Source organism: Bombyx mori, chromosome 4 (assembly GCF_030269925.1).
Source record: "Bombyx mori chromosome 4, ASM3026992v2".
Lineage (NCBI taxonomy): Eukaryota > Metazoa > Arthropoda > Insecta > Lepidoptera > Bombycidae > Bombyx > Bombyx mori.
In genome coordinates, this window is record NC_085110.1 from 7,494,735 (window position 1) to 7,510,095 (window position 15,361).

Below are 15,361 nucleotides of genomic sequence, written 5' to 3' on the forward strand. Positions count from 1 at the left end.
TAATTTTTAAAGCTTTATTTTGAATGAAATTGTCCGTTTACAATAATATGAATCTTATGTTCAACATACGGTATTTACGAGAATGCTGTGACATCACACGGTAAGTTTAATACCAACCCTGGTGCGTTTGATTGTAATATTTCTCATCTTTCTATAAAGGATGTAAGGCAATCGTTCTGAAAGCAGCAATCGAAATAATACACTACCTCAATCAAGTCAAGATTTATATTCTAAATGATAAATCTTATCTGGCTTGAGAAACCGGCCCTATCAATCATCATTATCAGCAGCATAATCTATGCTTCTATTTCAATATTTTTAGAAGTTTTGTTTATATAATTAGGTATTGATGGAAAATAACACATAATTAGGTACGACTACAATGCCTTTTTTTAGTGCGAGCAAATATAGGTTCCGTTTTAACAGATACTCGACATCTAATAAGCTAACTTTGAACTCATATCTCAAGGACAACGAAACCCAGAATCAAAAGTAGTAAAAAAAATCTTAGTAAGAATAATAATTATACATTGCACTAAACTTCGGAGAATACTTGTAATTTTTTTAATTGCCCTTGTAGGCAGACGAGCACACGGCCCACCTGATGGTGAGTGGTTACTGTCGCCCATGGACTTCAGCAATGCCAGGGGCAGAGTCAAGCCGCTGCCTGGAGTAGCTATTTGCATTATAGTTCTACAAACTGATGTATTCGTATTCAGTAATGCAATTATTGTTAAATCACTACACACTTAACATTAATACTTACATATTATTAACTAGGCTTAAATAAAAAAGGCTTAAATTATCCAGTCCAATCGTGATTGTTCCTTAAGTTATTGTACATATATTGGATAACCTAGTATCTGTATTCTATACATATAACTTACGGGAATTGTAATTTGGTCGGTTGCTTAATTTATTGCTTTCAATAATAATTACCTATTCAAAGTTGCGCAAATTTCCGTTTTTATTTCAATATTTGTATTTTATTTGGTATCTATTAATATTATTCGTCACAATCTAGCATTCTACTAAGGCGCATTACAAAATGTATAATTTAATATAAAATTCATAATGGTACATATAAATGGTAAAAGAAAATACTAGTCTAGTTAGTCTAGTCTAGGTGTCTTAGGTCCTAGACATTGCTTTATATCTTTAATCAGACGGAATAATTGTTATAACGATGCGGATTTTCTGCTCTTTTCTTTTAAACTATCAAATTGAATACCTAATTCAACCAGGATTTACATTATTGGGCACTAGACTTCAGAAACATAACAAAAATACTTAATATTTATATAGAACCTGATAGATTTAAAATTGAACTAAGGGTGCATTTTACTCATTTAAATATCAAACGTACGTATCTTGTTTTTTTTTAAAACCCGGTTTTGTAAATACAAATCACAATGCATGACGTCACGCCACCCATTCAAATTTAACAGAAATAGTTGTGTTTATGGGTCATGTATTACATTCTTGAAGTTCGAGATAATGAAATATGTATTCCTTTTATATTAATATATTGGGCGAATTGTATTGAATACATTAACTCGTACCAACCCACTTAGTTTCTCATCAGATTCTTATTAGTGGGGCGCGATTCCGATCCAGTGGTAGATTCAGCGAAGCACTGCTCTTGCGAGAGTCAGTGTTAGCAATTCTCTCAAATTGAGCCCGTGAGCTCACTTGCCTTTTCGCGGGTAGTTGGCCCCTTAGGCTACCAACGATTAGGCAGAAAAAATAAAATTGAATTTTGTGCACTATGTTCTAAAGTAATTTTAGGTTACGGCCAATTTTACTAGTTAGGTTACTAAGAAAAAATTAATTCAGATTCAATACAGTTGTAACTTTGTAGGCCGTCTAATGGATGGTTGACGTCACACGCGTTCACCATGAAATTCAAAAAAGAAGTTAAAACATGATGAAAACTTTTTAAATTTATTCGAATTTAAACTAACAAGGAGTATTACGTACATATAGAAAAATAGTGAAGTACTCTATTTATAGAAGTTTGTATAATAATTTTAAGTATTTAATACAAATTTCCGTTCTTATATTAATTAAAAAAAAATCATTATCAAAATTTCCTAAATTTGTATGTTTAAATTTCGACAACAATTACTCGTATTCCTTATAAATAAATCCACATTATACACAACCTTGGAACCATGAGCGTTACTTTTGTTAAATTTTGTTTTTGTTAATTATTACTATTCGAAACCATGAGTGCTAAACTTTTTATTATTATTATTACTATTCGTTTATATTTACTTTATTTTAAGTACTAATAGAACTGAGAATTACTTTCACGTAAGAGTATCGATAGTTGCCGCCTCCTCAGTCTGCCTAGCCGAAAATTCCAAAATAAGGAAATATTAAAGTTTTAGCTTGTACCTACAACCTATAAGGCAACCGGGCACAAACAACAAAATAATCTAAAAAGTAAATGTAAAGAATGTTAATGAAATTAAAACGATCTTTCAAAATTTTTTTAGGAGAAAATAAATACATATTTTAATTCACTACCTAAAAGTAATAAATTAATAATTCAAACACTCTTCTCAAACTAAGCACTAACCACAACGTATGATGTCATATGTAGGTTTTTATTTATTGCTTAGATGGGTGGACGAGCTCACAGCCCACCTGATGTTAAGTGGTTACTGGAGCCCATAGACATCTACAACGTAAAAGCGCCACCCACCTTGAGATATAAGTTCTAAGGTCTCAAGGATACAACGGCTGCCCCACCCTTCAAACCGAAACGCATTACTGCTTCACGGCAGAAATAGACAGGGTGGTGGTACCTACCCGCACGGACTCACAAAAAGTCCTACCTCCAGTATAGGTAGTAGTTGTGAATTAATGGATGATTTAACAGCACGTAAAAAGTTTCTTGTTCCGACGAACCTCAATTGCAAACTTACATGGAAACAATAGTCATTTACATTATTCAAAAATTCATCCAATCTTATTATATATATATGACTCACTGGAAAACATAACAGAGACAGAATGGTAGTTCCTACTCGAGCGGGTGCACAGTACCACCAGTAACTATGCAAATATATAACGGGCGGGACCACGGATTTTAATAAATGAGTATCTAACTAATTTAGTAAAAAAAATAACCAACTGGGGTATTTGAATCCAGGTATGGCCGAATCACACAGTAAATGTAAACGCCTGCCTATATAGTGTAATAAAAGATTGGCAACTATAATGATAATTGCTTTTTAAATTGAAATAGGAACTCGGGTGGTGGTGATACAAAATGCTATCATTTCCTCAATACAAGACTATGTTCGAAGTCCACAAACACTCAAAAAAGTCGAACTACAGTCGACTGCCAATCCTAGCTGGTAATAATATCCTTGTTGTGAGAATGAGATGTTTTTTTTTTTCGGGATAAATGGTAGCCTATGTCACCCTCTTGACCTAAACTGCCATTAAAACAAAATAATCTGTTGCTTCATTTCAACTTGAAACAAGGACAGACAAACAAATACACTTTCACATTCGTATTATTAGTATTGATAAAATAGTTTTATGGTGTATTGTATGGTTTCAAAAAACTGGAATCTAATTCTTACTTACTTACGAAAATTAATAGGTAAATTTTAGTGATTGACTTTCTTAGTTTCAACGTAACATTTAGAATTGAAATTTTGAGAAATCGATATAAATAAAAATACATCTAATACCCCCGAACTAGAATATCATTGGCGTCCATTCTCAAAACACACATGAGAGAATAACGAGAATGAACTCATTACTAAGACAAGTAGACCCCGAATGCTAAATATATATAACAAAAAGAAAACAGTATAATATACTTAGAAGTTATAATGCGATGTGATTATGCCGGTGTTTAAGTCTCGCAGGCACATGACAATTATGCAAATGAAATACGTGGGTAGTTACGAGTTCATGAACAACTGCCATAATAAATTATTAGCAGCACGAAATAAAAATCAAAGCTGCGTGAATTATAATTTTTGTAATTACTGCCGGCAAGGGATGTTGTAAGCTCACACGGTTAAGTACAATAACCCTGTCTATTTTTGCTGCGAAGCAGTCATACCTTCCGATTTGAAGGTTACGAGAGCCATTATACTATAAAATTTAGTAGCGTAGTGAATAGCAGCATTCCCATTTTGATATCTATGAGCATCGGTAACCACTTGCCACCAAATGAAACATCAGCTGCATACACAATCAACGATGTATATCAAAACAGATGAAATATAATAATTTTATAAAAGTTTAAGCTTAATTATAATTTTCACATTCTTTATACAATCCAACATTAAATTAGTACAAAATAATGTTAATATTCAAATTGCATACGATCCCGACAGTTTTGACCGGTTCGCTAAAAAAAAAGTAATCATCATAAATATGGGGTAAAGTGGATGGAAGACGATCCAGAGGTCGGAACCAAAAGAGATGGAGTGACCAAGTGTCCGAGCATCAGTGTGCTTAGTGCGAGTTTCTTAACGTTCTCGATAGCGTAAAAGTAACTCAAATCTGTATGTAGTTGAAACAGCGCCCCTAGCGGAAAACGTAGGCAAACGTTCCAACTCCATACAAATTTGATTTAACTTTTACGCTATCGAGAACGTTATAAATATCGGTTGTCTGTAAAGTCGGTTTACTGACGATAGTTGAACGTGACAACGTCATAAGAAAGTACTGATGGAATGGTTTCATTTTTTCAAAAGAAAATTTTAATTTTATTTGTTTGTTAGATATTTTGTATGGACAATTGACATCACATTCACTTTTCACTGAACTTCATACTTGACGAAAACATGTAAATGTATTATTGTATAGCAGCTGTCCACGCGGATGCATCGCTCACTCAAGTAGGAGAGAGACAGATGTCGAATGCTGCCAAACGCGGCGGCCGATTGTGCTTCTTTGTCGTTGCGCGCTCTCGCTTGCACTTCAAGCCTTAAATGGAACGCCTCAGAGCGAGGTAACGCCGCATGAGTCATGTTTTTTCGTGCGTGCAGCCGGCTCCATCGAATTATAAGACGTTGTCACGTCAAAAACTCGCACTAAGCACACTGGACACGAGACTGAGTTACGCACTTCACTGCGCCACTGACCGACAAATTACAAAAAAGTCACAGGCGGGCGCGTCACGATGCTCAGCAATGATCGACTGAAGGAGGAGGAGGATAAATATGTAGAAAGTAAGTCGTAATATTATAGAGCTGAGAGAGGTACGGTGGCGATGTCAGTGTCCGCGACCGGGTTTATTGTTGGTTAGCAACAAGCCGCCGAGCAGTGCGAATGCCGCGACGGCGAAGTACAGTCACGCGCGCGGTCTCCGTCCGGCGGCGGACACGCGCGCGCTCTCGCACCGTCATTGCGTCGGTTTCAGGGCCGCCAGCTTCCTGCCTCGAGCGCGAGCCTCTTGACGTGACGTCGTGTATTCGAACCACAATACGTTCGGTATCAACGTTGTGTCCCTTATCATTAGCATTTCACTTATTTTTCTGCAAAGACATTCAAACGTTTACATACATTATACGAAATAATACAGTTGGTTATATTACAATTTCGAATTTAAGCATTTTAATAGATCGATTCAATTAGTTTTGCATTTAAAATACTATAGGTAAAAGTCCAGACGACTGGATTTGGAACACACATCGATGTACGGATTATACGAACGAATATGTTAGAGGAAGTCTGAAAATGGCACCTGTGACAGAGAAGCTGAGAAGTGGGCATTTGGGATGGTATGGACATGTGATGAGACGAAATGAAAATGAGGTTGGTAAGAAAATGTTAACTATGAATGTGGAAGGATATAGAGGAAGAGGTAGACCTAAGAATAAATGGATGGATTGCGTGAAAGACGATATGGGTAAGAGGGGAGTGAGCGAAGAAATGGTATATGATAGAAGAGTATGGAAGGAGAAAACATGTTGCGCCGACCCCAGGTGACTGGGAGAAGGGTAGGATAATGATGATGATGATGATCGATGTACGGATTATTTCTATGCTATAGGAACAACACAGAACAATACCCTCTCATTTACTAAAACGATATTTCATGCAGAATTTAAATAAGGATTATACTATAATATTTTTTCAAAACAATAGTCACAGGCGAAAAAATTCCTGGTATTTTCTACACGGTCACATTTTTTTTTTTTTTTTATTGCTTAGATGGTTGGACGAGCTCACAGCCCACCTGGTGTCAAGTGGTTACTGGAGCCCATAGACATCCACAACGTAAATGCGCCACCCACCTTGAGATACAAGTTCTAAAGTCTCAAGTAGTTACAACGGCTGCCCCACCCTTCAAACCGAAACGCATTACTGCTTCATGGCAGAAATAGGCAGGGTGGTGGTACCCACCCGCGCGGACTCACAAGAGGTCCTACCACCAGTAATTACGCAAATTATAATTTTCCGGGTTTGATTTTTATTACACGATGTTATTCCTTCACCGTGGAAGTCAATCGTGAACATTTGTCGAGTACGTATTTCATTAGAAAAATTGGTACCCGCCTGCGGGATTCGAACACCGGTGCATCGCTTCAACACGAATGCACCGGACGTCTTATCCGTTAGGCCACGACACATTATGGTAGTATGTTAGATTTGTAACTAATTAAAAAAAAGTATTCTCGCTTCAGTGTTTATATTTTTTTTAGCGCTCCCCTCTTCTTTTTTCTACTCCCTTTGATGTGACTACTTAACAATGTATAAAATATATACACCCAATTATTGGAATGGATAGATTAACGAACTCAGGACCGGAATCCATAGACATCACATGTGGTTATAAAATATTTAACTAAAGATAAACGACTCGGGAATGCATAGTGCACTGTTCAACGAAAACGAGGAAACAAACATTTACAGCCACAAATATTCTCTATAGATATAAAGATAAATATTATTAATGATAATGAAATAGCTGTATAATACTTACAATGCAACAATCTGTGGGAAAAGTGGTGTGAATACTCTGTGAACCAGTGCAAACCAAATAGTTGCAAACATAATTCCTACAATAGCCCCCACCACTACTTGGGAAGTGGTGTGGTAATGCAAATAGACTCTTCCAATGCTGACAAGTCCAGCTAGGCATATACATCCACTCACAATTATAACTCTCCATAAGGCCGATATTATGCTATTATTGTTTATGTGATGTAATCTGAAAAGAAATTTCTATTATAATTTCATTAAATTTTATTTGAGAAATGATTTTATCACCTGGAACAACATAACTGGAAACCAAAAGTGGATGAACAATGGTCCGTAAAGTAAATTTTAGTTGAATTTTTTTTAAGAAGATAGTTTAATAATAATAATAATACGAAACCTACCAGTAGCGGCCAAATTGATAGCTTTCAAACTTTTGTAAAATGTACTTATTTAAATGTTATATGTATAATACCGTTATCAAACTATAAGACAATTTTACAATTTGCATATCATATTTTCAGCACTCTTTATTTCTTGTTACTTTCTCTCTTTTCCAAGAAAAATGAATTCATATCTACATTGAATAATGAAATCGATCACTTTTTTAATTACCAGTCCATTTGACACAGTGCGTCAGGTATACGAGAACCGACGGTACGTTCAAGTAAATGCAATCATACAAACAAACTGAGTACATCATCAAAAGGTAAATCTTCTGTGGTAGTCAGACGAATCTTAAAGCTCTCTCATCAGCTGAAACCAACCCTAAGCTCACTTCAGAATGCACGAAATATCTAAACAATAAGCTGACCCTCAGTTGAGTATCTTGGCACGGTGGCTCGAAAGACAATGTAATATATCGCACACTTAGAATTATAGAGACCCATTTCGAAATTTAGGATTTCGACTTTAATTTAAAAAATGGACCTAGAACGACCCTTTTTAGCAACTCTTAATACTCAAATGACCAAAAGCAGCTTAAAAAGGGACAAACTTATCCATCGGTCTCTTTGACTCCATTCCCTTCCCTCTACCTCTTTTCGGTTTAAAAACTTCATTAGATTTTTTTTTTACGAAAAAACACATTTTTTTTGTTTGGGTCTCTTATAATTCTAAAGGTGCGATATGCCAAGTTACCCAAGATCGTCGACGGGACGCCTCTGAACGACCCTGAGCCGGTATAAAAGTTGCTTGGAAGCATATTGAAGATCTAGACTTAGAATTTGAACTTCTGAGTGTCTTAAAAGGAGATTATTCTGGTAAAAGACACCACGAAAACTTCATGCGAAAGTCCTATTCAAAATATATAATTACCAGCACACCTGAGATTCTCATAGTGCGGGTCGCAATACATTTTTAGACATACATATCAAAGAACAGAAGAGATTTGACAACTGCCTAAATTGTATTAACGACATTTTCAAAATAAGCTTACTTTTGCAAAAATTCCAAACCACTTTCTTGAAAATAAATACCACATTTATAAATGAGTGACAATATTATATAAGAGCATTAAACTATTTAATTATATAGCTATAATAGAATAGTTTTAGTTCTCGTGATTTGTGTTTATGATAATGTATATTCTCATAGTGATATACCTAGTCAGGTCATAAGTATTGTCACACAGTAAAAACTTTTCTTTTAGAATGCTGGCCACAAAAAAGTTTATTGAATTCGAATTTCGAGTTGTTCATGAAAATAAAAATAGTATACATTTAGAATTTTACTCATTTTTAAATATGGAGTGGACGCTTAAAGAAGACCGTGTTGCAGTTATTGCGTTGCATCGTTGCGGTTACGCGCCAATTCAAATTTTTAACATACTGTAAAATTTGAATACAACCAAAAGATTCGTTTATCGTACCATCAAACGATTACAGCAACAACAACAATTAAGACTCTAGTGTAGATGACAGGTCAAGAAGTGGTCGCCCTCGGTCTGTTAGGACTCCAGCAGTGTTAAAAGCTGTGAAGGCGCGAATTCAAAGAAATCCCAAACGTAAGCAGAAACTGTTGGCCCTTCAGATGGAGTTAAGCAGAACCACGGTGAAAAGGGTGTTAAATGAAGACTTAGGGCTTCGGGCATATCGAAGAAAAACAGGACATCGTTTGAATGCTCGTCTAATGGACCTGAGACTGAAGAGATGCCGCGCTTTGTTGAAGCGGTACGCGGGAAAAAATTTAGGGAAATTCTTTTTTCGGATGAAAAAATTTTTACCGTAGAAGAGAGCTACAACAAACAAAATGATAAGGTGTACGCACACAGTAGTGAAGAAGCGAGCAACCGTATTCCGCGTGTCTAACGAGGTCATTTTCCATCCTCGCTCATGGTATGGTTGGGAGTTTCTTATTGGGGCTTAACAGAGGTACATTTTTGTGAGAAAGGTGTAAAAACGAATGCAGTTGTGTATCAAAATACAGTCCTGACGAACCTTGTGGTACCTGATTCTCATACCATGTTCAATAACAGGCACTGGGTATTCCAACAAGATTCGGCGCCAGCTCATAGAGCGAAGAGCACACAAGACTGGCTGGCGGCGCGTGAAAACGCCTTCATCCGGCACGAAGACTGGCCCTCCTCCAGTCCAGATTTGAATCCGTTAGATTACAAGATATGGCAACACTTGGAGGAAAAGGCGTGCTCAAAGCCTCATCCCAATTTGGAGTCACTCAAAACATCCTTGATTAAGGCAGCCGCCGATATTGACATGGACCTCGTTCGTGCTGCGATAGACAACTGGCCGCGCAGATTGAAGGCCTGTATTCAAAATCACGGAGGTCGTTTAGAATAAACTTCAGTGTCATAAGAATCTATGTTTTGTTAAGTTCATTTTGGTATATGAATGAATGGTTACATAATGAATAAACTTGTTTCAATTATTTTACATTAAACATGTGACAGAATTTATGACCTGACTATGTATATATACATACATCAATTACAATTTTTGTATGCTGAATGCAATCAATAATTAAATCTCTAGTTTTAAACCACAAGCACTGTTTAAGTCTGCCTGTCTGAACTGTTTAGGTGTTAACAATGCGTTAATAATTACTTCAATAATAATTAAAATAAACATAAGTGCAATTTTCTCCATCCACTCATGTTTTCAATTATAAATATAACATATTTCTGTGAATGATAATATAGCAAATCTAAAATTTAAATAAAACAAATATTTTAGCTATACCTGATCAAAACAAAATAAAAAACATATACACTGAAAAACCAAATAAACTGAGCATGTGACGAAGGCATCCCATATTCATTATACAAGTTCCCTCTGGTCATTGGTCGAGATTCACAAATAATATGCTTTAATGTAGCATTAACTGCTTCATTCAATAATGTGCCACAGAAGAAAGCTATCTGAAAATAATCATATAATTTCATGAGATTAAAACATTAAGAATAACAACAAACCCCTCTGAATTTCAAAATAGTGTTGAGAGCAAATGGAAAGAGCAGAATAATAATTAGAATGCAGTAAAATTATTACTGCTTTGGATTCATCATTTGATGATACTGATATATAATTAATTTCACCCATTTTTTCTCAGTGATGTAAAAGATGTCAACATCAGTATTACATAAAATTTATGGTGGATGCCTGATATAAGCTTTCTAGCCTATCTTATTTTTCTTATAGTCAAAATACAAATATTAACTCCTAATCAGCACTTCCAAAATACTATGTTCCATTGACTGATCAGGTTTTTCCACTTGATTGGATTCGTGATTTTGATTTATGACAATATATGCTTCTGTTATACATTAAGATCAAGTAGGCAAATTCTCCAAAATTTCTTCACCTCCCTTGGGACTAATGGGATGAAAATATTAGGTTTAAGCAACATTTTTGCAACTTTGCAGGAGAGCCATTAAAAGTTTAAAATTTGGATAAAAACCTCATAACAAAAAAACTTCTTCAGCTATTTGAATGAAGTAAACTTAATTGAAGTCCAATCCTGAACATCGAAATGTTGTGCTAATACTAATTAAAACGCACCTTTAGTTAAACTAAATAGCATTTTACCTCTCGTTATATTACTGAATTAGTACATAAATGTAACATTTATTTTAATGACATTATAATCTACTAGGGAAAAACCTTAACGTGACATTTCGGTTCTATTAGCTAAACAAAAACATTCCTAAGTCAATCTTAAAATTATTTAAAGAATAAAATTCCTACTCACAGTGTGAAGATCTCGACGAAACAAAATTAAGGTTACAAATCCAGCACCAATACCGAATGGAGATAAACTGATGAATGCAAAGAATTTACCAATTAAATCACCTGTAACGATAACAATTGATCCATAAAAAGACATTAAATTTTCTTCCATTAATCCTGGGATCATGTTTTGAAACGCTATTAAATAAATACCAGACCTCTCGGATATTCAACCAAAGTAAGCGCTAACGGCTGCCATTCGATATCGCCATTTTTATGCATGAAATCGTTTACTTGGTCGTTGTCCATTTTATTTTCAAATAATTTCGACATAGATTTAAGCTACATTTGGTTTACAGTTCACATGTGAATTACCTACTAACTATGTAGTGTTTATAATTTTCATGAATTGATTGTGATGTCCACAACATTAATGACATGAATTGACATGACATTTTTTTTAAGAGATTTTATGACCTGGTAACTAACACTTTTAGGTCATGTCTTATTTTAATATATATTCTTATTTTTAGGAAAAAGGATAATATGGACTGAAATTAAATGAAGATGATTAATTTGAGACATTAATCAACTGGGATGAAATAAAATGAAATGAGATGAGATGATATGGGATGAAATATAATCTCTGTAAAATGGTGGTGATTTACTGAGATTTTTTCAGTGGACTTTTTGAAGGATCCCGAGAAGTTACGTCCAGCGGCTTTATTTCATTTTCCCGCATTTGTGCACTTTCACAGATATAAAACAGTTAATAAGCCACCGTTATTACACATTTAAACCTGAAGAAACACTAAATAGACAAAATAAAACAAATCACAAAACTTCACTCCTCGCTTTCCCGCCAAAAAGGTCATTGACATGACAGTTGCGTACTCTCCTAAATAGATTAACATTAATACATAGATCTCCGACAGCAGTGCTTTTTTTCTGTACCTATTCGCTGGATATTTGGATAACGCGTAGCTGGAATAGCCTCCATCTGTCATTCTCCTCTGAGGAGACTATTCAATTTACGTGCGCGAGGTGGGTGGCGCATTTACGCCTAGGTGGGTGGCGCATTTACGTTGTAGATGTCTATGGGCTCCAGTAACCACATAACACGAAGTGGTGGACTGTGAGCTCGTCCATCCATCTAAGAAATAAAAAAAAATAAAAAAATATGTGAGCTGACAGGCTTAACCTGAGAGAATTTGCTAACACTAGCCCTAGCGAGAGAAGTGCTTTTTTCCCTATCTATTCGCTGGTAGCCTCTGGCTATTCCAGCTTCTCGCGGAAGGGTAGGTGAGCTCACGGGTTCAACTTGAGAGAATTTGCTAACACTAACCCTGGAAAGAGCAGTGCTTCAAATCTACCAATGTATTAGAAATGGGACCCACTGGGAAGATTTTGCGAGAAACTCAGCAGGTTATGAGCAGTACTTAGCAGAATCTGCCACCGGATCGGAATTGCGACACACTGACAAGATCCGACGAGAACTTTTATTTTTTCCCACATATGTTGATAGCCTTGAGAGGCTATTTCAGCTTCTCCTTGACGTGTAGGTGAGCTCACGGGACTCAAACCGGGAGTGGGGTTAACAAGTAATACTGGCCCTAGCAAGAGCAGTGCTTCGCAGAATCTACCAGCGAATCGGATCGGAAACGCGACCCACTGAGAAGATCCGGCGAGAAACTCAGTGGGCTGTGTCTATGGGTTAATTCACTCGTCGAACCCTTGCTGCGGTGACCGGTACCAGTGATAAGACGACAAACTCAATGGTTTGTAGCTATGTGTTAGAGAGCCGAACCGAAATTACATACCGGAAAATACAACCGGAATTTACTTACCGAATTTCTTTAAAATCGATTGGCTAAACCACTGACGTAAAAACGAAACTTAAATTGATTAGAATTGTTTGTGATTGTGGACTATGGAGGGTAGGGTAGGGTAGCTATCCAGGTGACTGAAGTTAGCCCCTAAAAAAAAAATTTCTTTCCTGTTTTCTACTTATTTTCTATTAATTCGTTTGTTCATCATTTGTTCTTGATTGTTCACTGTTAATAATTGTTTGTTCTGCATGTATTTATTTTAAAAAAATTATTAAAAATATATGTACAAGTTAGCCACAGTTATTTTGTATTAATTTTATGTATATTTGCAAAGATATGTATATGTATATGTATGTGTAGATATATGTATATGTATTTCACTGGAATGGTACACCGCGCGTAGTTCGTTTCCAAATGATTCTTGTCCACCTGATGGTTGTCTGGAAGAGATCGCTTTTAGCGATAAGACCGCCAATTGTACTTTTTGTTTTTAATGTATCGCACTTGTATTATTTGTTTTTTTGGTGTACAATAAAGAATACTCTCTCTCTCTCTCTCTCCCCCACGATTGCAATTTTTAATATTTTTTCATCCTTAATGACTCGTAAATATTCATTTTCGATTGTTCTTATATAAAACACGTTTGTTCTTGTTCGAAATTACTCGTTTTTTGTTTAATTTACTATTTTTATTAGTTGAATAAATGTATGCAAAATATGTGTACTGCGCATGCGTCAACTGTAATGCCTAAACTTTCTACGCGGTTTTAATCGTGAAAAAAAAAACAAATATAAATCCTAAAGGAGCAATTAATTGGTATACAGTTTAATTAAAAAAATTAAAAATAAATAAATGAAATAATGTGCATTCGCGTAAAGCTAGACCAAATATATTTTTTTCATCCTCTTACCTATCGTTATAAAGGTATAAAAAAGATAGGTTAAGAGTTCACATAGGTAATATAAACAAATAAGTAAATAAGTTCATTATTTATCTTTCAAGAGATAATGTAGGTATACATTATAATAACTTTTTTACACAGTCGAAATTATATTCCTAACATTAGTAAAATAACATTTTTTGTGTTGTCCAGCTGGAGCACTGGGTATGAATACTCCAGAGGGTCCCACAAACAAGTTCGAAAAGGAATGGTAGCGAGCGAGGTGCGGACGTATTCTCGTGTGTATGCTTCGGTGGTTGCGGGTGAACTGTCGGCGCCAGTAAAGGCGCACGCGCGGCTTGCCAAAAGGAAAGCCCTTCGGTCGCTACTCTTTGAATCGCGCCGGGAGCCGACAACGAGAGTCCCTGATTGGTCGCGGCGCGCGATCAGACGCGGCTGCCGACGCGGCAGGCGTTAGGGTTGCTATACATTTTTTTTTTTTTTTATAGGTTATGTATTGAAAGTGTTGGAAAATTATTTCATGTTTTAGTTGGAAAACGACATGGAGAATTATATGCAATACAAGATAATGGGCTCCATCAAATGAATTTGAATGAAACCAAACTGTTTACCATCCAACTCGTGACTGGTTTTTTGTTTCGGGTTCGTACGCGTATATCTAGGATTCGTCACCTGATACAATATTGTATACAGCATTTGAGGATCCTGCGTGGAATCTTTCGAGAGTTCTGACGCACCAAGTAACGCGAGCCGCTTTTTGCTCTTCACAGAGCGAATGCGGTATCCATCGGGAAAACAACTTTTTTACACCTAATTGTTCATGCAAGATTATTTGTATTTGACTCATGCCAATGTCTAAAGTTGCCTGAATTTCGCGGTATGTCACATGTCGATCTTCCTCAATCAGCTTACGCACAGCATCAACGTTTTCTTGGGTGACTGCACTTTTTGGACGACCTTGACGGGGATCATCACTGAGCTTGACACGTCCACGTTGAAACTCAGCAAACCAGCGATAAATTGTGGTTTTGGATGGGGCTTCATCACCAAATGCAGAAATCATCCGGTCAACACACTGTTTTTGTGTTAAACCACTTCGAAAGTCATAATAAATCATCGCTCTTGAATTTTCTCGAGTCAATTCCATTTTCTCAACGACTAAACAAGTTTGACAAAACCTCGTGACAAGACCGAAAATCTTTTTTTAAATAAATAAATGGTATTCGATTTTTAAAACCAAGGAGTTTTCAATTAAAAAGATTTTAATATGACAGGAACAGTGGAAATATTCCATTCCCGATACTTTTAGTGCAGCCCTCGTAGTATGTAACTTCCTAGTCATCATCATCAGCCCATATAATATATCCCCTTGCTGGACACTGGACTCCACTACCATTGAGAGGGTTTTTAGGCCTTAGTCCACCACGCTGGCCTAGGGCTGGTTGGTGGATTACACACCTAAGAAAATCCTAAGAACATTTAGATGT

General features: G+C 36.0%; 1 protein-coding gene across 1 annotated transcript; it reads right to left on the reverse strand.

Annotated features, from left to right (window-relative positions):
* Positions 1-12,009, reverse strand: LOC101743553 (dolichyldiphosphatase 1). The gene is made up of 5 exons (XM_012693059.4): positions 11,363-12,009; positions 11,167-11,267; positions 10,158-10,336; positions 6,965-7,192; positions 1-5,513 (listed from the first exon to the last, which is right to left on the reverse strand). Exons 1-5 carry the CDS (start codon positions 11,475-11,477, stop codon positions 5,381-5,383), a joined length of 756 nt encoding a protein of 251 aa, XP_012548513.1. The 5' UTR covers positions 11,478-12,009; the 3' UTR covers positions 1-5,380.
* Positions 12,010-15,361: the final 3,352 nt, after the last annotated feature.